General features: G+C 40.2%; 2 protein-coding genes across 2 annotated transcripts; both read left to right on the top strand.

The window, feature by feature from the left end:
• The first annotated feature begins 11,078 nt into the window (after positions 1–11,078).
• Positions 11,079–13,736, top strand: tmed3 (transmembrane p24 trafficking protein 3). The gene is made up of 3 exons (XM_046380781.1): positions 11,079–11,296; positions 11,739–11,984; positions 12,770–13,736. Exons 1-3 carry the CDS (start codon positions 11,153–11,155, stop codon positions 13,001–13,003), a joined length of 624 nt encoding a protein of 207 aa, XP_046236737.1. The 5' UTR covers positions 11,079–11,152; the 3' UTR covers positions 13,004–13,736.
• Positions 13,737–16,072: 2,336 nt separating this feature from the next.
• Positions 16,073–20,953, top strand: LOC124054514 (isocitrate dehydrogenase [NADP], mitochondrial-like). The gene is made up of 11 exons (XM_046380656.1): positions 16,073–16,331; positions 17,328–17,419; positions 17,579–17,744; positions 17,838–17,998; positions 18,084–18,227; positions 18,336–18,472; positions 18,572–18,723; positions 18,840–18,952; positions 20,064–20,161; positions 20,259–20,351; positions 20,470–20,953. Exons 1-11 carry the CDS (start codon positions 16,211–16,213, stop codon positions 20,552–20,554), a joined length of 1,362 nt encoding a protein of 453 aa, XP_046236612.1. The 5' UTR covers positions 16,073–16,210; the 3' UTR covers positions 20,555–20,953.
• The last annotated feature ends 742 nt before the right edge of the window (positions 20,954–21,695 follow it).

Raw genomic sequence — 21,695 nt, 5'->3', positions numbered from 1 at the left:
TTATGTACAGCAGTCAGCTAATTTTACACTGCTCATAAGGCGTTTCTGCCCAGAGTGTCACACTGGCTCACACTCACCAGCAGGTAAATCATGTTACATAAGCCACATCTAAGCAGTGTTGGACATATTTCAAACAGGTGAGCACACACATACAAACATGAAGCTGCAGTTTCTCATCAAAGACAGAGTATTTCATATGTGGCATGACCTGTGACCTGAGTGCTGTGTGGTCTGTCGGACTAATGATTGATCTGAAAATGATAAGAAACTTGGGGATCATTTAGTGCAAATGCAGCAGCTACAGAGTTACACATTTCAGCCGAAAACATATTCTGTTTCATTATCTCCTGTATAGAACTGTACACCAAATCTGCTGTAATTGTTATTATCCAAACATGGACATAAGTCAAACAAAGTCTAAAATTTAGAGATCCTTATTCAACATACCGATGTTTGCTGAGAGACCAAACATGACAAAACCAATATTCCTTGAAAACAGTGTTCAACAGCAGATTATCACTTATTTCATCTCCTGTCTGATCCAATGAGTCTCACTTTGTTTCTAACACCAACTGCCTTTCATTATTCCACAATAAGCAAACACATTTTCCCCATATTTGTAAAAGATCTTTATTTTACTGCTGTTGTTATGGTTTAAGATAGATAAATTTGACTGACTTATCACATTTTCCATAGACATTACAATATTATTGTTATCATGAATTCTTTGGCCATAATATTGCATAGTGAAAATCTGATATTGTGACAGCCCTACTGTCACTCAGCTCAGTGTGTGAGAAGAGAACAAGCAATCAAACAAATTAGTTGCAGTGTAAAAGGCAGCTCTCAAAAACAAGCACCAAGGTGGACTTGGACACCTTTTCAAGGATTAAAACACCTCAACAGCCGTTACTGGCCTTTAGATGTTGTCAGTAATAATTACTAGTAGTGGTTGTACCGGTACACATTATTTTTTTTATTTTTTATTTTATTTTTTTATTTACAGTTTTAGTATGACTTTGTCAATTGCACTAGAAGGCATTGCAGATGGATCAAATCACATGTCTTTCTACTTTCTCACACAGACGGCATTACGACATTGGTGAGATGTTTATCTTGCATCCAAAATAGATTTGTCAAAACACCTGTAATATGATGTGAGAGACTGAGTGAATTGAGTGTTCATACTCCAAAAAAATTGTGATAGCAAAACACATCTCAAATTTCCAAGTCAATAAGGATAAAAAAACTCACACTCACAGATAAATACATAGGAATAATGTTATTTTAGGAGTTTTAATAAGAACTACAAACAGGGCAGTGTGTGCTGAGCCCTGTTTACTGCTAGTCAAAACCGTCACTATAAACACAGTCAGCCTCCTTCTTGAGGCCTTATCAAGGTAATATCATAAAATAATAATAATAATAATACATTTTATTTATGAGTGCCTTTCTCAAAACTCAAGGGCACTTTACAAAGACAAAACAAAAGACAAAGACAACAGATAAAAGCAACACACACCATAAACTGGGGCCATTTAGTTAGAGGGAGTATGCTATTTTTAAAAGGTGCTGGATTTGAACCAAGGGAGAGAGTCAATGTTACGCATGTCCAAGTTAGCCAAAACATCCTGTTCCACATTATCAAAAATAGGGTCCTCAAGTACAGAGAGAACACACATGCTTGGCTCTCAAGATTAGGTTTGCTACAAAAACATTGTTGTTTTTGTTGTTGTTGGAAAAGCCTCACAACAGAAGTGTTGAGCTCCGGATATTTGGCTGCACTCTTAGACAATCATTGATAGACCATAAATACTTCTGGCTGACTCAGCAGATCTGCGTGTGACTGATGTGCATGTATTATTTTGAGTCATAATTTAAGCTGCATGATTATGCAACTCTTTAGTTTTGGAATATTTTTTTAGGTTATTTTTCAGAATATTTTTTATGGTTGCACTTTGTGTTTGTTCCCACTTTAAATAACTGCAAAGGCGTGTTAATGTCCAGGATCCATTGACGGAATCCTGGTTTATGAATGGCTTACAATACAGTAGTATACAGTATGATTGTGGTGTACAAAACATCCATGATGCAGCTTCTTGCAGAGTGCCACTATGCCAAAATTAGCATCAGGAAATTATGACCCCCGAGACACATACCTATTTTCTCCAAGGCAATGCGCGATACGTGAAAGATATTGACAGCAGATGATGATTTAAATTCAAATCTTCAGATCTCGTTGCACAGTCCTGCCATTGTGCATTGTGCATTGCTTAGTGGACACTCAATTAGAATGAAATCATCATTAATGTTATCAGCTGCACATGTGCATTTCTTGCTATGAGGTCAAATAAAAAAAAAAAAAAATTATGAATGAAGTGAACATATGGCAGCCAAAGGACGAAGGTGTAGAGGGGAGCAACATATATTTTTATGCTATGATCTTTTCAAACCATTTTAACAACCATAAGAATAGTAATTTCAGGAACTCTGATTTCACCTTCAGATTTATTAACTCTCATATGCAGAAATCTGAATAACAGTAACCCCCTTTTGAATGGTTTTTCACTTGTCACGGTTAAGTAAGAAAAGCACAGATGTGACCAGTAAGATCACTGATTAAGTCAGCACTCAGTATGTCCCAGTCCCAGTGTCAGCAAGTCATGACAGTGACAAAGCATACACAATATGGCTAAAAGGAACTTGAGCTTTTCCTACTGAAACATTCAAACTGAAGCCATCACATCTGAACTAAATTAACACTCCAATCTCCAGGTCCAAACACTAAACAGGAACAATTACACAGCAATTACAATTTCAGAATCAATAAATTGGAGTATTTTTCTGGTGTGGTTGTAGAAGATAAAAGAAAGCCTTCTGCAATGCTGGAGGAAGCACGCAGGGACATTCCACTGGAGTCCATCCAGGAGAGGATTCAACAAACCAGGGGGTACGTCCCCCTGCCGCCTGGCTAGAGCTGTCTTTGCATGCTATGTGTGGATGACATTTTATGGCCTCATATGTATCAGTCTGGTGTACTACCGTGCAGTCATGAAATAAACTCTTGGAGTTTATGAGCTCTGTCATGCTTTTGTGATTTGTACTGATAGCAGTTGAATTGAGCAGTTGATTCAAAGCATAAATATGTAAGTCCTTTTAAGCACAACAATCTGCTTTAAACTGAATTCATTAGTTTGTAAGGTAAAATATGTAGTCTGTGTTTTCTGTTTCATTTAGATGAAGAATGTGTGTTTGACTTGTTATGTAAGAGGTTGGTGCAGACTAGCGATTGATTTTGTCCTATCATTTTGAGAAAGTGATGCATAAAATTTGGATGTGAGCACTGTGGTGGGAGCTGCAGAGCCCCGGGGGCCAGGAATGTGTCTGCCCTAATCCCAGTGAGGGACAGAAGATGTTTTAGCAGATCCCCTCTGGTCCACATGAGTGGCCCTGGTCTGATGTTCCCACAAACTCCGGAACTGGATAAAGAGAGGCCGGCGCCTGTTTGGTTAGCACCAAACTTTCACACTGACGAGAGGAGCTCAGCTAAATAATCGACAACAATGCCAGCAGAGATGGCTCCAGCCCTTCCTCTCCTGATGGTATGTTAAGACATCACAAAATATCAAGAGAACAATGTCAAACCATGCATAAGAGAGCTGCACATTAAATCTGCATGCCACCAACAGAGCAGTGCTATATCTATGTAAATGTCGATCTTCTAAGACAAAGTATTCTTTCTATTAGCATGAATATTATTTATATTCAGATAATTTAAAGTGCTTTGGTGTACAAAATAATTAAACAAGAATTTCAGACTCAAAACCTTTTCCTTAAAATGAATTTTGAATTTATGCACCACTTCATGTTTTGGATTGCTTTACATCTAAAGGACTTTGTCAGTGTTCAGATAAAACAGTAAGATTATTTGAATTTTCCTATTTGAATAGAAATGTGCGAGTTATAACTCCCAGCTTGAGAATCTGATGGGAAGCGTGTGATGAAATGTCCGGAGCAGCACAGCGTGTGCTAAGTCAGGTAGACAGCTGACTCAGCGCCACCCCTGTTGTCTTTGTGCTCGCTCAACATTGTCTTTATCCCCGGCGACAGAACACAGCCTCAGGGGCCAAACACCCCTCACAACCTTCTGAAAATCCTCCTTCCTGCCCAGGCCCTGCAATTCTTACAGACACTCCTGATCCTGATCCTGACCCGCCCCCTATTCCTCTTCCCACAAACACCAGCCACAACAAACAGCCACTGCTGTATATGTGAAAATGAAATACTTCAAATATATTTTTCCTTATTAAATTTTTAAATTTGTAGGAAAGCCATAACTCTTTGCCCCAAACCTGGCTTTCACATTTGATAAAATGCAGACAAAGTACAGAATTTACCACAAAACTGTGTTATTACATCAAATTAAATATTTCATGTTTTATTATTTATCTGAGCTATGCATGAACTCATGCATTGTCATGTTGTTTGTTATTCAAGGACAGAAAAAACAGAGAGAGTTCAGGGTTCAAAGAAATGGAGTGAGGTCAAAACAGAAGACTTACAAAATTTTCAACTCAATAGCACCTCAAAGATGACGATGATGAAAACGTACCTTTTAGGTTTTACATATGTAACATTGTTCTGCTTGTGTCATACCAAGCAGGTGTTCCTGTTAGTATGTCTCTCCTTGGTGAATTACACCAAATTTAGTGATTACTACTCTCTGCAGCCTGCCTTACTCCTCACCATTGGCAGAATATAAATAAGCACATTTATTTAAGTACCTGAAGTACATAAGTGTAGTTATAGTATTTTATGGCACTTAACAGTTCTATCTTGCCATATTGATACTGCATTTTCTACTCCACTGTATTTATCTGACAGCTTTAGTCACTCATTCCTGTTCAGATTACAATTTTTCATACTCTTCCTCCCCAGTGAAAATCTATATTTCCATTTGGAGGTTCTCAAAGTTTCTTTTAAACTTAAGGATTATGTGTTGCTTTATTTTAAGCCTCTTGGATTGGCTCAAAATGCATTGTCACCAAGCTGGAAACCCAGCTGTTTTTCTGAGCTCATATAAAGTTGATGTTTTTAGAGACACGTGGTTCTCACAGGACAGCAATGCAACAAAATATGATGATCTTATAGATGCTTTGCTGTGGGTTAAACGAACCAACTATATGTAAAGCAGTTACAGCGAGATTAACCTTAAACATCCACAGTAGTAAAATGCAGAATACACATAAATGCAGCAGTACTATTAATGCAATAATAATAATTTTATGATAATAAAATACTGACAGGGAACAGTTTACAGCATAATCTTTGACTTTGATACATTAAGTACATTCTGTTGGAAATACTCCCTTACTTTTACTTAAGTAAAAGGGTTTGAAGGCAGGACTTATTTTTACAGTGTGACATTAGTACTTTAATTTAAATAAATATTTTTTGTGAATACTCCTTCACGCACAGTCCTTCACAGTCACATGAACCTAACACAAAAAAGACAGTATATGACATGTCAATATATTTAAAAAGAACAAAAATGTTTTTCTCATGCATCTGCACACAACCCATCTACAACTGCTGAGTAATTCATACTTAGGGTTCTTCATTACAGGATAACTTGGATTATACAACAACTATCAGAAGTAAATATTCTGACATTATTAAAGCATTATTAAAGCATTTTATTTTATACAAGTAAATCATGTTATCTTACAGAGTGGGGAAACACACAGGCTTACAGGCCTTTTTTTTTTAATTAAACAGGTTGGGTCTGATGAGAACTACAACCAAATTATGTGTAGGTGACTGGCGACACAGACAAGCTTAGTCACCGCAGCTGCTCTCATTCAGCTCAACACATGCACAGACTCGTCTAAGGTAATCATGGCATGGCCTGCTCTGCTCAGCTTTAGGCCAGTGAACGCTGCAAACCTGTGTTTCCACAACTGCCTAAGGTGCACACTGTTTGCTTCTGTGCTCAGACAGAGGATAGAGGGAGGGAGAGAGACACAGGGACCCTCTGCAAGATGAAAAGTCATAAAAGGAGGTGAAAAAGAGAGAGCGAGAAAAACATTAAGGAAAATGGAAGAGAGAGGAGCCTGCATACCAGAGGGGCATACAACACAAAACTATACTCCACACATATTCTCGTTAAGATTTTATGACCTCCTGAGGGAGAAAACAGCCAAAGATGATCTGAGGTTCTTTGCTGGGGGGGGTTGGAAAGCACATGCCACTGCCTGCACCTGTATGCTGACTGACTCCACATATAAGAGTGAATAATGAGATACAACTGTGGTAGTCTGTGGCTCCCAGAATACTTTTCAATAGGATATGTGACATGCAACAATACAACAATGCCAAGGCTTTGCTCCCGGATGGAATATCAGAACTTGAAAGCAAGTGGCATACTTTAAGAAAGAACTGCAGATGCTCACAGTATGGGTAGAAAATTGGTTATATGTGCACCTGAAGCGGGAGTTATTTCCTTCTCCCTCTGCAGGGGCCCCAGGGGGAGGAAAGGGGAGAGCGAGTGGTCAACAGAGGTCTTTCTAGGAGCAGCCGAATACCAGAGGAGCTGACAGGTATGTACATATTGGAATGTGCTTCTCAGCCACACCTGTGGGGAACACACCCTCCGAGCCTGGCCTCTCTCATCCCACTGGCTGATATCTTCATGATTGACAACTGGAAGAAGTATTTGGCTCCAGTCCACAAAAGCCAGGGGGCAGGTATGGCAAGTTCTGAATATGAACCAATGGCAGCCAGTGAAATCCCTCTGAGCCAGGCGGGGCTGCCGTGAAATAAAACTCATCAATGGGGTGTGTCTCAAAAGTTTGTCAGTAGTCAAACAGCAAAGGGCAACTGCTGCAGGAACCCACTTTGACTGGTGAAAGCGTAACTAGTTTCTTGTTGCGTGAGGAGGATCTGAACGGCTTTTCAGCTGGCAGAGATGGTAGAAAATCCACAACAGGTTTACCTCTTCTGAGGCTGAACGATGGAACTGAACCAACAGAGTTCATCCGTCCCGACCATGAGAACTCCTCTTTCAGGGCCAGGACTTTGGACAGGAAAGAGATGTCAGCTCCAGGTGGTCCATGGATGGGGACTTTTTAAACCTGTCAGGACTCTGAACAACAGTGTCACGGAGATACAATAGCTGTTGTGGTGCTGTGGTCGCTCACATCTCCTTATCACTTTTCCAGCCCAGCTATTGATTCTGTATCCGTTGGACGGAGAACTGATAAGGGCATGTGCATGACATTATCTACACATACTGGAGACAGCATCTGAGTCAGAGAGACTTTCCGGTAATTAAGTCATTCAGTTCATAATTGATGATCATGTTGAAGACTGTTAATAATTTTTGCGCTTTAGATGTTTGCTTTGAAGTTACAAATTACTTTTCAAAGATGTACGAGTTGATAAAAAAAGGTTGTACGCTTCAAAATGTGAATTTTTGAGTGTCAAATAGGAACTTGAGTAACAACGCTGATACTTTAGTTTGCATTATGACCTATCCATCTCTGATTTGTTGATAATTAAATGATCTTAAGCCTTTTTTAGACGATCTAGTGTTGGTTACATTGAGTCCTGCTTTGAACCGAGGACTGAAAAGAAGAAAGGTTTGTCTTTGCATTTCTGTCTGTCAGTGGATTCCCTTCAGGCAGCACACCTGGTTTTGAATCACATTTCCCAGAAATATGACAGAAAGCGACTAGGCAGCTTTCTGTGATGTATTTCTTCAAAACGCAATCTGGTTTGGGACACCAGCACAGCTCATAATAATTAAAGTAAGACATTCATGCAGAAAGTCGCTTTATACGTAAGCAGGAGCAACTTTTATGTCACCACTTCCTAGAATGTTAATGCTAACATGATACAGCCTGACTGACATAATCCATTAAAGCTGAGTATGATGCAACTGCTGAACTGAAATACAAAAATTACGTGAGTAATTTCAATACAATGCCAACGTACTGACATGACTCTCACACCCAGAAACACGCAGCCTTGGCATTTCTACACTTTAATCACAGCTCAGTGAGTAGACAGTTTCAAACAGGAGAATATGTCTCATGCTTAACATACTGCACAGTAATAAGTGTCTTGATACAAAAAAAGATGGATCAACACCAACCTGAGAGATAGGTGTATGAAAATTCATAGGAAGTGATTTGAAAAGCTTCATGTGAACATAAAAAAGTGGTGTGTGTAACAGCTGAAGGATTATTTACTCTTTAACATGAGCTATTTCAACAAATACCATTTTATTTTATATTCCAGGGGGGAAAAAACCCACTTCTGCTGGTTATGAAGTAACTCTAAAAGACTATATGTTTTTGTTTTTGTGGATATTTTTTTACAGCCATCACTTTCCATCCATAAAGACATATCTAGCAGTTTTATTGTGCCTGTCATTTAAATGACAAATGACTTTTAATCAGATGTTTTTCGCTGGAAATATTAGACTGCTTATGGTTCTCATTATGCTGTATTTCTGTACTGTTCAATTTGAGTAAATCCCGATAACAGTTCAATTTTTATCTAAAAGGCAATAAAATAAAAGAAACAAAACACCAAAAACAACCCTGTCATGAAAGAGCAAACAACATTCACTCTGTAAAGATCAACACACAGGCGCACACAGTTTGGCCCCCCGTAAGCTGCCGGGTCTTCTGGGTCTGTTGGCTGCTCCCTAACTGCTCTCTGTCTGGAGACATCCACCCCTTGTCTACACCTGGTGGAGGATCCTCTCTCCCCTGGAAAGTAACAATCCCCTCAATACTTGTAGGCACAGAAGACCACTTCCCATAACACTTTAGCACCACTTCAACAGTCTGCCTCTTCAACCTGCACACAAATAGACTCTCATCTTCTTTCCTTTCTAGTTCATGGGAAAATGCAGCATTGCCTTGCAGGTTTTCATGGCTCTGTTTCTGCAATGATTGATTATATAATCATTTTTACTGTATTTGGGCAACTGTGCTACTGTTGTTAAATGTCACGAATAAAAGCGGCAGTTTGAGTCTTAAATGTCTTTTGGAATGTATAGCACAAATAATATGAAGAAAAAATGAGAGCTTGTTTGGCCCTTAAGCATTTTGGTTTTCAGAATGTAAAAATAAAATAAATGTATGATAGTATTTTCTCATTAAAAAACAAGGATATAGCATCAAACCACGTTACTGCAATAATACATTTTGACAAAATAAAGACAAAATCACAAATTAAAACTTCTGTACAACATGATCAAGTAGTGATTCTTAATGTATGTTTGTATTAACAAATAAATATAGATATAATAATACATAATAAAAAATAGAATGTAAAATATATACACAAATGTATTGGGACACGTTCATGCTAACGGGAATGATATATAGCATGGAGTATAAGACAAAGCATGAAGTCAAATGTAGTAATATAGCATGACGTGAGAGAGACATTGTAGAGGGACAATAATGTCAATGTCCCGAGTGAGTCAGGCACTGCAGAAACTGTGTGTGTGTGTGTGTGTCATGATGTGAAGTCAGTGCGATAGTCACAACGTGCAACACTAAATGCCTTCAAAGAACAACAGTATGTGTAAAAATAAATAAATAAAATCTGTGGGTCTCATTTCTCTCGGCGATATCCAAGACCATCTCAGTCCCAGTTCCAGCGTTTGCACTCAACTGATCAGGACTGTTTTTCCATCCAGTCTGGCCTTGGTCCACATTCTCCCAGCCTGACACCTAAACAGGCCAGTATGGCTGCTATTGATGGAAAGGAAAACAATAATATCAAATGTAGTTTAATTTGTAGTGGTTATCTTTATATTTGCCTTTTTATTGTATTGTGTGTTGTTTGATTTCATGGTACTTTTTGATGTGACATGAAAAGCTCTCTGTAAAACTAATTCCCTTACAGGAGAACAAGTTCCTGAATTGAAGCCCTGATAAGGAGATTTCACATGGTTTGGGTGGATCAGGTTTATTCATAATTGTGAACAACTGAAGCACTAAAATAACTGCCCTTTCCTGATTCAAGTAGCTATTACCCTGACATTTCTGGATATCCACAAAGTAAACAGCAGCCACAACGAATGTGTCAGGATGGAACAAAGCTTAACTGACATACAGATGTTTCCACTTCAATGAGAGGTTACATCAGGTACACCATTATTACATTCTCACTAGTAAAAGTTAACTTCCTCTGTACTGGAATATAAGGACACGTCGTATGAATCTCGAAGCAGTTCCTCAACATCTTTGCGTATTTTTGCATATTTTCGGTTGTTAACTGACTTACATAACTACAAGCTTAAATGGATTTATTATTGCAAAATTAAAGTTTAAGAAAATTTGTTTAGAATAGCACTATGTGTTTGGGAAAATGTCAAATTCTGTCAAAACCACCTGATCAAGAAGGTAGTACTCCCTCATGCAGGGAGTACTACAGTACAACAGAGTCTGTTTATGTAGCCCTACAACGCGCGCGCGCACGCACGCGTTGTACGCACACGCACACACACGCACACATACACACACAAACAGCACTGCAGTACAACTCGCCCACGCACACATTTGACACATGTGACAGTGCAACATATTATTATGCAATTTTACAAATTAAACTAACCATCACTTAAGCAACATTAAAATGCTGCTCCCGTCAGTGCATTAATAGCAACCTATCAACAAATTCTGACACAAATTTTGTTGTTTCCGTACTTTTATAAAGTGGGGGTACACGGGGGTTAACATCTAAATGGATTTCTGGATTTAAAAAGTATGTATATGTTACATTAAAGTGCTTTGTTGTATTAGCAAAAAGACTTAAGGGACTGACCTACTTTAAAATACTGGACATTTATTTTGAAACATAAACTTCATGACTGGTCGGTTGATGTCAGTAGTTTTTCGCTTCATTGCTTCAGCTGGGTTTAAAAATGGTTTGTCTTACATTCAGAGATTATACTGGGCCTTCTTTGACAATAATCTAGATTTCATAAAAGAGGGCAAATTTTTTAACCAAAAAATAAACAAAGCTGCCCCGGAAGTTCTTCGTGCTCGTGCCACGTCAGAGCTACAAAACTGTTAATATCGCTGCTTCAGTATCTGCAACTCGCAGCGGTTCACTTTCTGTTTCCACCATGCTGTGCCTGGGACTGGGCTGTTTGCTGCTGAATGTGTTTGTGGTGTTTGGGACCGAGCTCACGTTTGAGCTCCCTGACAACGACAAGCAATGTTTTTACGAGGACCTAGAGAAAGACACGAAATTTGACATAGACTTCCAGGTAAGTTACAGTGAAACCTCCGTCCCTTTCACTCTGTGTGTCTACAAGCAGAGTGCTAAAGTTAAGCTACTAAGCTACTGAAGTTAAGTTATTTGAGTAGTTTGTCTCATGCTCTTGGAAAGGAAGAGCATACGTGTTTTAGTCTTTACATAATTTCAAAACTGTTGTTAGTATGATGCCCTTTTGGTAACTCTAATGACAGCCTGATTTATTCCTTTACCCGTAGTTTAATACCACAATTAAATTTAAAAAAATGTTTCAAATGTTTCCCTTTAGCCACTGATACCCGCCTAACTGGTTTGTTGCATAGCCCGTTAGAAGAGGTTGAACACTGCACTGTCCATATGTTACAACAAATGTTTCATGTGTCCCAACTGTTTTGCCATGCATATGACCTGTAATCCACACATGCCTTTGGCTTGTGTGTTTTCTCATCTTTTAGGTCATTTCAGGAGGAAACTATGACGTGGACTGTTTTGTCACTGATCCTCAAAACAATGTCTTGTATAACGAAAAGAAGAAGCAGTATGACAGCTTCTCTCACACCACAGCTATGAAGGGCGTCTACAAGGTCTGCTTTAGCAATGAGTTCTCCACTTTTACGCATAAAATAGTGTACCTGGAGTTCCGCCATGGAGATGAGAAACCTCTTCTTCAGAGCATGACAGGTGCTACAGCGCTGACTCAGGTAGGTCTGACGCATTTGAAGTTTGAAGGTGCTCAACAAGGGAAAACCTTTAAACTGTGGCTGTGACACTTGGCTGCTCCCTCCAGTGTGTGAGAGGGTATAAGTGAACTGAGGCAGATCACTGTTAAAAAAGCAAAAATCGACTTAGGTAGTGTGGAAATGGCTTCATTACAGAAGATCACATTGCACAACAAACCACAGACATATGTGAGAAGTGCAAGAAGACCTCAAGCAGGAAGCGCCCAGCTGAGTATGGGGAGAACCGAAACACCCACAAGAAGAGCTCAGATAGCTATTGTTAATTCCTGAAATTTTCAACATTTTTTCATATCATTAGGGATACAGTTATCACAGAAATATTGTTATTTTATGGCTATTTTGGTCATCCCACCTGAAACACTCAGAGGTGGTAACATCCCCTCTTTGCAGAGTCAGTAAGTTTAAAGTTTTGACAAACTGGAATTAGAAAAGTCAGCTATTTTATTAGAAGTGCTGCAGCTTTCAGAACACATAATAAAACATAAGACTGAACAGGTCAGCCTACATTCATAGCTCCCTAGTTATGGATACTGTAAACTCTACTCTACCACAGTTTATCGGATAGTGTAAAGTATATGCGCCATTTTTGCCACTTCAGTTCCTGACACTTGCAGAAAAAGTGTAGGTTGAAGTGAATTTGATCCAGAGTGGATGTTTGCTTACATGTGCGCCGCCTTCTACTGTTTGTGTTGCCCAGGGCCTTTGCTGTGCTCTTGATTAAACTGTGTTGATCTTTCTGCTCTCAGTTGGAGTCCTCTTGCGTCTCCATCCATGAGATCCTGAAGGTGGTGGCTGACTCGCAGACATGGTACAGGCTGAGAGAGGCGCATGACCGCACGAAAGCAGAGCATCTCCTCGAGCGAGTGACCTACTGGTCCATCGGAGAAACCGTCCTGCTGTTTGTCATCGGTATTGGTCAAGTCGTGTTGCTGAGGAGCTTTTTCACTGAGAAGAAAGGCTCAGTGGCAGCCACCACTTAGAACTCACAGTCTTGATTCTCCCTCAGAAAGGCGAGGAAAAGCTTCGTCAATGTGAAGACATTATCTGCAGATAATTACACATCTTGTAGTATTTTCTGCAAACTTTCTGTTAAGGGGGTGGTTGAGGAAGGTTTCTTGTTCTTTTTCTGCTTATCCAGTGCTGAACTTGTGTTGAAAATTGAGATTGACACTTTTCATCCTTGCACAAACTTGATTATTTATTATATTTTTATAGAAGTTCGATATAAAGCAGGTTTAGTTTAGGACCTATCATGGATTTTCATCTGGATACTCAGCAAATGTCAGAAACAACTTTTGTTTCATAGTGTGTATTATGTTTGTGTATGTTATGTATTACCTTAATTTATGTGCAAAACGTTGTTGTTGTAATCTGTAGGTGCCCTGTCTCCCTCATGTCCTGTGTGTCTCATACCAAGTGCCTTTAAGAAAATCTTATTTTTCCCGAAATTTCCTACTAAGGTGAAAGTTTACTGTGTTAATTTGTCTGTTACATGCCATCCTGTTGTTACTGATTGACTGGATTATCACTTTTACATTTAGGTTTGATTAGGAGGTTTATATCATAAGGAGATGCTTTTAATGGAGATTAAGTGACCAATTATTATGTTATATGTTATTATTTTCACCAAGAATGTTATGTTTTCTGTCCTACTTGTTTATCTGTGTGTTTATTATCTGTAAAAACATTTCAGTAAAAGTGAATGGGAAGTCATTTTTGGTGAAGATGAAGGTCCTGTTGTTTGTTTTTTGTTTTTTTGTTTGTTTTTTTTTGTTTTGTTTTGTTATGTTTTTTTATTTTACCTTGCCAGATTATCATTTGGATTTTGAGCATTTTTGGGATTTTCTGGCACAACGAGCATCGAGATGTAAATTTAAACGCAGGTTCACATAAAAATGTCATTTTAATTTTAAAACTTTTCATAAGAAAACATGTTTAGAAACTTATATAATTCTGCAGCCGTGGCAGATACCAGCTCTCTTAGTTTTGACAGATGAACCACGCGTTACAGGAAATGACTGACCAGCTCAGTCCCCCGTATTAGCATCTTTTACCATTTCATATCAGGATGGAAAGAAATACATTAAATGAGTTTGCATGTTAAACAGAAATGTATTGCCTGCTAATCCAGTCCTCTATTTAGGCCAGGTTCGGGTTAGCAGATTCAGAAAAAGCATTAAGTGTCCACACAGTGGATAAAAAGCTTTCAGACCAAACTGTGTTTTCATAGCGGGTCCTCATCGCGGTGGTCAACAGGATAAAAGTAATTAGCTATAATTAAGTGGGGGAGGGTGGGGTTTAACATGCAGAAGAATGTTAAACTCTGGGAGGAATTTTGTCTCTACATATAAATGTCTTCCCACTTCCAGTCCAGTCACATTCTTCATGGACAGCAGAGTGAAAACCAGGAGTAGACTGCTGCCTGGACAGACTGCATGTTGTGTGAGAGCTGAAAGGAAAGACTTGTTGAAGCCAACTTGAACCTGAACTCACTGTAGTCTACTCAGCTAGCACACTTTAAGAGGAATTTTTAAGAATGAACTTTTTATTGTCAGTATATATATATATTTTTTTGCATACAGTGAATTTTTCCTCTGCATTTTACCCATCCTTGGTTGAACACACATTGTGCACACACACATACACACACACACAGGAGCAGTGGGCTGCCACTGTCAGGCGCTCGGCAACCCTCCAGTCACAAGCCACTTCTTCGACCTCTAGGCCACAGCTGCCCTCAGCATCTGCTCAGCACGATGCTGGTGTCGTTGCAGTCAGAGTGCTCGACCCAAGCTGGGTGTAAATGAAAGAGTAGGTGAAATAACCCAAAGCAACAGGAATGAAACATGATGTAGATCACCTAGTAGGTGACAGGGGTTCATTTTTAATAAAGGAAGATGTCCCCATGAGGGCACCTACCCTATACCAAACATCTATAGTAAAAACTACAACTAACTATAACTATAACTAACTAACTGTAGTCATGTGTCCCCCAAAATATTTTGTTACAGAAGTGGCTTAATCTTGGGATGTATTTTCACAGACACTACTGAATGATCACAGAAATATTAATAATGCAGGCAGGAGTGTGTCTCTGCAAATACACTTTGCTACTAGTCACACATGAAAGCCACACAACAACATATATACATCCCAAACTGAAAGAAAGTGGACAGGACTGAGACATAAAGGTGCAATTACAAAGCCATCAGCTGCCTCAGAACCACAGATAGTTCCATGGATTTATCAGTTCACCGCACATTTAGGCTAATGATCCATTAGCCATAGGTTTTAACTTGCACAAACCTCAGTCAGATAAAGGATCTGTGAATCAGGCCGGCTAAACTAACATATTATACTAAACAGCTCCTCTGGACTCTGGGATAGGAGGAGATGGAGAGGAGAGACGGCAGGGTAACAAGGGGGATGCACTTTGGTGATTTTATTAACAAGGGAGATGGCATATCCCCAATTTCCCAGCCTGGGATCATTAAAGTAGATCTATCTATCTAAATAGCCTATTTAATATAACTTAAATTAAAGGAGAAGCTCAGGCAATGCTCAGCAGAGACATAAGGAGGACATGGCAGGACAGATGGGACAAGGCTGGATATCAGCTGGATATTACAGGGTGCATTAGAGGAAACAGGGAAGGAGACACAATAAATTAGACTGCAATGTTCGTCCACACAGAACTAAATAAAACTGCCAAGACAACTATATCATATGAGTGCTCTGAATTTAAAGAGAATGTGAACATATGCTCCTGCATGATCCAAAGTCCTGGGAAAGGAGGGATCGAACTGACTCAAGAGACTGATTGGCTGATCGAGGGACTGGGACCTTGTGAGTAGGATCCTCTGGGAACATCGGGAGATGGGCTAGAACTACGTGGGCACACAGAAAGCAGCAGTGGAATATTTATGAGTGATACTATTGTTTAAATATTTTTTTATCTACCTCATGACTTTGTGCAGGGACTCCGGCACAGCAGGTGGCGGTTTGCCTCTAAGTTGACACTGCAACTCGTCATAAAAGCTGCAGTGGCGGAGGAGGAGGAAGAAAGGAGCGTCACGAGTTTACCGGGTTCCACCGGTCTGTCGTTCATTCATTTGAACACAGGCTGCCAGGCTGCAGTGACAGTGGTCTCACCTCACACTGACAGCACCTCGCCAGTCGCAGTAAACATGGCGGGTTACATCAAAGCTTTGACGGCCGCGTCCAGATGTGCCGCTGCTGCCCTTTCGCACAACCCCGCCGTGCTCTCACCGGCCGCCGCCTGCCCTCACAGACTCCAGCGGAGGAACTGTAAGTCAGCTGTCGACCAAAAGCGCGACTAAATGACTCAAAATTTACTTCCGCTCGTATTTTCAGCATCACTGTGGTCACATGGCCGTGTAACGTACAGTGTGGACAGAGCGAGTGTCGTAATGAAATGAGTTTTAAGTCGTTCGGGGCAGGGGAAAACAAAAAGGAAGTCGATGTGGCTGACGAGTTGGCGAGCTGCCATCAATGAATACCGTGACAATAGTAAAACAAATATAAAAAAAAACCCTACTTATTAAATTTGAAGTGTTTTCATTCAGCACTCGATTGACAATAAAGACTATCTATTCTATTGCAAATGCATTAAAATTCATCGAAACGCAGTTAAAACAACCCAACCGACACCCCTAAGCTGTGAGAAACCAACAGAACAATAATGAAATGACTCATCCTCATTAAAATGTACATGATTTATTGTAGATGTGAAAGCTGAGAGCGTTGATGTATTTATAGCCCACAGCAGGTTCATGGAGCTTCTGTGTGTCGCAGGTACAAGGTAACACAGCACTTTGTACCATTGTGTCCCGCCATGTCACTCCAGGTGCAATAAGGGCTCGACAGGTAATAACTGCTATCGGAGCCGCCCTGCAATCACAAGGTCACAATATCTGGTGGAGTTTTACTGTCTCAGCAAGGACGAGCTCTGCATAACAGAGTAGTGAGAGGGATATAAAACAAAATGTGTGTGTGTGTGGGTGTGGGGCAGTGCAGACAGGTGTCACAGGCAAGAAGACTTGTTGATGAGCTTTGCCAAACAGACGTGAGAACAAGACTCCTGCCCGAGACCAGGAACAGTCGCGCATCACACCAGATGAACTCAAGAACCAAAAATAATAATCCAAGGCAGTGGATTGAGTCTAAATCACTAAAACGAAACGTGCATATCATGACTGGCGACCATGACGGTGTGTGCAGCTGTCACGGTTGTCATAACAACACTGTAAACATGTTCTGTAACTGTGACTTTAAATGTTTCAGATGCCACAAGACGCATCAAGGTGGACCAGCCGGTGGTGGAGATGGACGGAGATGAGATGACTCGCATCATATGGGAGTTCATCAAGGCGAAGGTAAAGGAAGACTGGCTTTTCAGTTCATTAAACAAGAGAGAAGCTGTAGGCATATGGGTTTTCATCATCCAAAACGCTACGTGTGTGTGTGTGTGTGTGTTGCTGCTGTGCACTGTTGTCCTCATACACATAACACATCTTCATCCTGTACATGTACAGCTTATCCTGCCCAATGTTGACGTCGAGCTGAAGTACTTTGACCTGGGTCTGCCCTACCGTGACCAGACAGATGACCAGGTCACCATTGACTCTGCTCTGGCAACTAAGAAATACAACGTGGCTGTCAAGTGTGCCACCATCACCCCGGATGAGGCTCGAGTTGAGGGTAAGTTCGACTCATCTTGTTTAATTATATGGAAACTGTGCTGGATCTTTACTTTGTGTTTTACTAAATTTATGATTTCTATTTTTTCCCCAGAATTTAAGCTCAAGAAGATGTGGAAGAGTCCCAATGGAACCATCAGGAACATCTTGGGCGGCACAGTTTTCCGCGAGCCAATACTTTGTAAAAACATCCCTCGCCTTGTTCCCGGGTGGACACAAGCCATAACGATAGGCAGGCATGCTTTTGGCGATCAGGTAAGAAATGCAAATGTGTGTTTGCTCTTTTAAAAATAACAGAAGAACAGTCTCACATACCAGGTTTGATGTTTTAATCTCACAGTACAGGGCCACAGACTTTGTTGTCAACCAGCCTGGCAAGTTCAAGATTGTGTTTTCCCCAGCTGATGGAGCCCAGCAGAAGGAGTGGGATGTGTATGACTTTACCTCAGGGGGCTGTGGGATGGGGATGTACAACACTGATGAGGTAAATCATTTAGACGTGTGAATGCCTTCTCTTGTTTATGTAATATTCTGTGATGTGATTTCTTATTTTTCATATCTGGACCTTTTTAATATTATGTGTTTTGCCCAGTCCATCAGTGGATTTGCTCACAGCTGCTTCCAGTATGCTATCCAGAAGAGGTGGCCTCTGTACATGAGCACCAAGAACACTATCCTCAAGGCCTACGACGGGCGCTTCAAAGACATCTTCCAGGACATCTTTGAGAAGTAAGACGCTGAACAGATAAGGGTTCAGACTTGACACTGAATATAATGGTCATCGCCGAGGAGACCTCAGACATTTTCATTTTTCTGTCTTTTTTTCAGGAAATACAAGCCAGAGTTTGACAAGCTGAAGATCTGGTATGAACACCGTCTCATTGATGACATGGTGGCCCAGGTCCTGAAGTCTTCTGGAGGATTTGTTTGGGCCTGCAAGAATTACGATGGGGATGTGCAGTCAGACATTCTTGCTCAGGGTAAGTGTAGTAGTTGTTGTATTGGCCCGTTTTCTCTTCTGTGCTACGTCTCAGTTTTGTTTTTAGGGCTTCCGAATGGCCTTGTGATGACAGGTTGGTCTGTGTGTTCTGTCCAGGTTTTGGCTCTCTAGGTCTCATGACGTCAGTACTAGTGTGCCCTGATGGAAAGACTATTGAGGCCGAGGCTGCCCACGGCACTGTCACCAGGCACTATCGAGAACACCAGAGGGTAAGGTCCACCAGGACCAGGTCACACTGCTGAGAGTGTTTTTACTTTAGGAGCAAATAATGTGTGTGTGCTTGTACTTTTACCTTTGTTGGAACTAGTCTGATGTTTAGACCTTGAGAATGAGGAAATGTTTGCAAAGTGATGACATTTTTGCCAGATTCTTACTGGACTTACTCAGACTTGAGTCATGGTGTTAAGGTTTGAGATAAAATTTATTTTGAAGTTGTGATGGTTTGGAGCTCTTGACGTAAGTATGCCAAACACTACATGCTGTGAAACTGTCTGGTAACCCTGACTCAAATGAGCTTTCCCAAAAGTTTTGTAAGATCCTCCACTTACTTTACAAACACTCTGTGTTTGAAGCCAGTTTGAAACTTTCATGCTAATGAATTATTCAAATGATAGAAGTGCACTGAAATATAAAGCTTACCAAGCTGGGCTTCCCACGGCTTTAGTGTAATCGTAATTGCACCCATTCTGAGCTTCTCTTTGCCTACTGCAGAATTTTGAAAAAGGCAAGAAAGTTGTTTTAAAGAGCAGGAAAAGGGACTAGTGTGAAAAAGAGCAGGATGGACTCTTAATATTTTTTTTCTTGTTTGTAAATATTAAAATAATAAACTATTAATTACAGTGTTTGGTGGTGTGTGTAGGATGTCTCTGTCAGTTGTATTAGGTGGTAAGGCTGGACAGCGTCAGAAAGATTATACTGTGATAGAAGTCAAGATCATAGATTATTTTCGCATTTCATTTTCACTGAAAAGAAAATGCAAAAAAATGTCATGTTGTAATGGTATGTTGTAACACTCTTCATCCAAAAAATATTGCCCTTAGCCATATTGTAAGTTTTATAATATTTGAAATAACTGTTCAGCCCTGTTAGGTGGGGTACTTTTCTTATTCACACAGATAACTGGCTAAATGTGTTCAATGTTATGTCATTTTGTGATAAATTGATGATGGAGACCTGCCATTTTATACGTTTTCCACTGAGCAAATCCATGGCAGAAGAAGCAGGACACTACTGTCTCCATTAACAGTAGCATCAAGAAATATGCATGCAAAGTAACCACATGCCTCAGTAACTAATGTGAGCCCTTTCTTGTCTTTGTAGGGAAAACCAACCAGTACCAACCCCATTGCTAGCATCTTTGCTTGGACCAAAGGGCTGGAGCACAGAGGCAAACTGGATGGAAACCCTGACTTGATAAAGTATGTTACCTGATTTTTAGTGTTATTTACTCATGTGACATATGTTTATTTAATCACACATTGTACTTATTTGCCACTTCACATCGTCGCCCTCCAGGTTCTCCCACACTTTAGAAAAGGTCTGTGTGGAAACGGTGGAAAGTGGTTTGATGACCAAGGACCTTGCCGGTTGCATCCATGGCTTGGCCAAGTGAGTAAACGTTATGTAAAGTGTGTGTGTTGTGTTATTAGGTTCCTTTTTTGATGTTCTTACACAATGATTTTATAACTTACTGTGTAATTGTAAACCGCCTACTGTGGTCTTGCAGCTGCAAGCTGAATGAACATTACATCAACACATCAGACTTCCTGGATGCTATCAAGACCAACTTGGACAAAGCTCTGGGCAGATGAAGAACAACTAGATGACTAGATGTTTTTATCATTCATTTGTATGATCCTTTCTTATCCAATTTTGAAGGACCTAATTTTCATATTTTTCTTGATATTTTTGTATTTGTATCACAACAGAGACATTACTGTGCCTGCAGCCCTCTGCCTTTCCTGTTGCCAGTGGTCACGTTTTGTATTGCATCATTAAATGATTGTACTCTTAAGAATTAATATAAATGCTAAGGTTAACTTAATAGTGGTAATCTTAATTTAATTTAATGGTAATTTCAGAGAAGTTTCAGTCTTTCACATTTAAATAGAGGGTACCTCCAGAGAACAGTATGTACAAACAAGGACACCGAAGACATGTTTTGTCAGAATGAATATTAAAAAGAATGGTGATTGCTAGTCACTCAGTAAGAAGTGTACAGAGTTGTCTTTCTCTGCTTGGTTGTCATTCTGTCTTTAACTTCAGTGCTGTTAGCTGCTACAATGGTAAGGTTAACATTATGCCTTCTGGAGGAGCCTCGAGAATTAGAAGACACCAGGAAGGAATGTGAAGTAGTGCTCAACATAGTGTCATAACCTCTCATGTTGGACCAGTTTTAAATCCACAAGTCCTCCAGAGGGCACTATAGAGGTTACCTCACTGGAGCTCCAGACAAACATTGAATTCAGATGTTAAAGTCGGAATCACTTAAATGCCATCCGCATACTATTTCATGAAGCTGTTTAATTTCATGCACTTTCATGCACATAGAAGCCTCTGTCCAGCGGTGTGCTCGTGCATTGCTGTACGCACATTAAGTATGCATCATATGCATCCTGCAGTACATGGCAATGAGAGTGTTGGCTCCCGCAGGAGACCAGACATGATGGCAGTACTGTACGTCACCAGCAGATGTCGACATGGGCACAGTGAACCAGCTGTGTACTGAAAAGATGCACAGGTTTTAACTCTATAGCACACCTGTCAACAGTCAACAGTGATGGTCAAAAAGAAACTGAGGAATGCTGCAGTAGGACAATTTAGATGGTGCCAGATAAATTGCCAATCACTGGTTACCCAAATTCTAGCAATTTGTCCCATCATCTGTTGTCCTGGTTTTCATTGTGTTGTCCTGGATAGCAACCTGTAAGCAACCAAATTAGACAAAAGGAA

Source organism: Scatophagus argus, chromosome 1, assembly GCF_020382885.2.
Source record: "Scatophagus argus isolate fScaArg1 chromosome 1, fScaArg1.pri, whole genome shotgun sequence".
NCBI lineage: Eukaryota > Metazoa > Chordata > Actinopteri > Scatophagidae > Scatophagus > Scatophagus argus.
This window is presented reverse-complemented; position numbering and strand designations above follow the sequence as displayed.

Coding starts and splice junctions, on each gene's coding strand:
- tmed3 (XM_046380781.1), top strand. CDS start 11,153: ATGCTGTGCCTGGGACTGGGCTGTTTGCTGCTGAATGTGTTTGTGGTG. Junction 11,297..11,738: donor AATTTGACATAGACTTCCAG/GTAAGTTACAGT, acceptor CTCATCTTTTAG/GTCATTTCAGGAGGAAACTA. Junction 11,985..12,769: donor GTGCTACAGCGCTGACTCAG/GTAGGTCTGACG, acceptor TTCTGCTCTCAG/TTGGAGTCCTCTTGCGTCTC.
- LOC124054514 (XM_046380656.1), top strand. CDS start 16,211: ATGGCGGGTTACATCAAAGCTTTGACGGCCGCGTCCAGATGTGCCGCT. Junction 17,420..17,578: donor GGGAGTTCATCAAGGCGAAG/GTAAAGGAAGAC, acceptor GTACATGTACAG/CTTATCCTGCCCAATGTTGA. Junction 20,162..20,258: donor GGAAACCCTGACTTGATAAA/GTATGTTACCTG, acceptor GTCGCCCTCCAG/GTTCTCCCACACTTTAGAAA.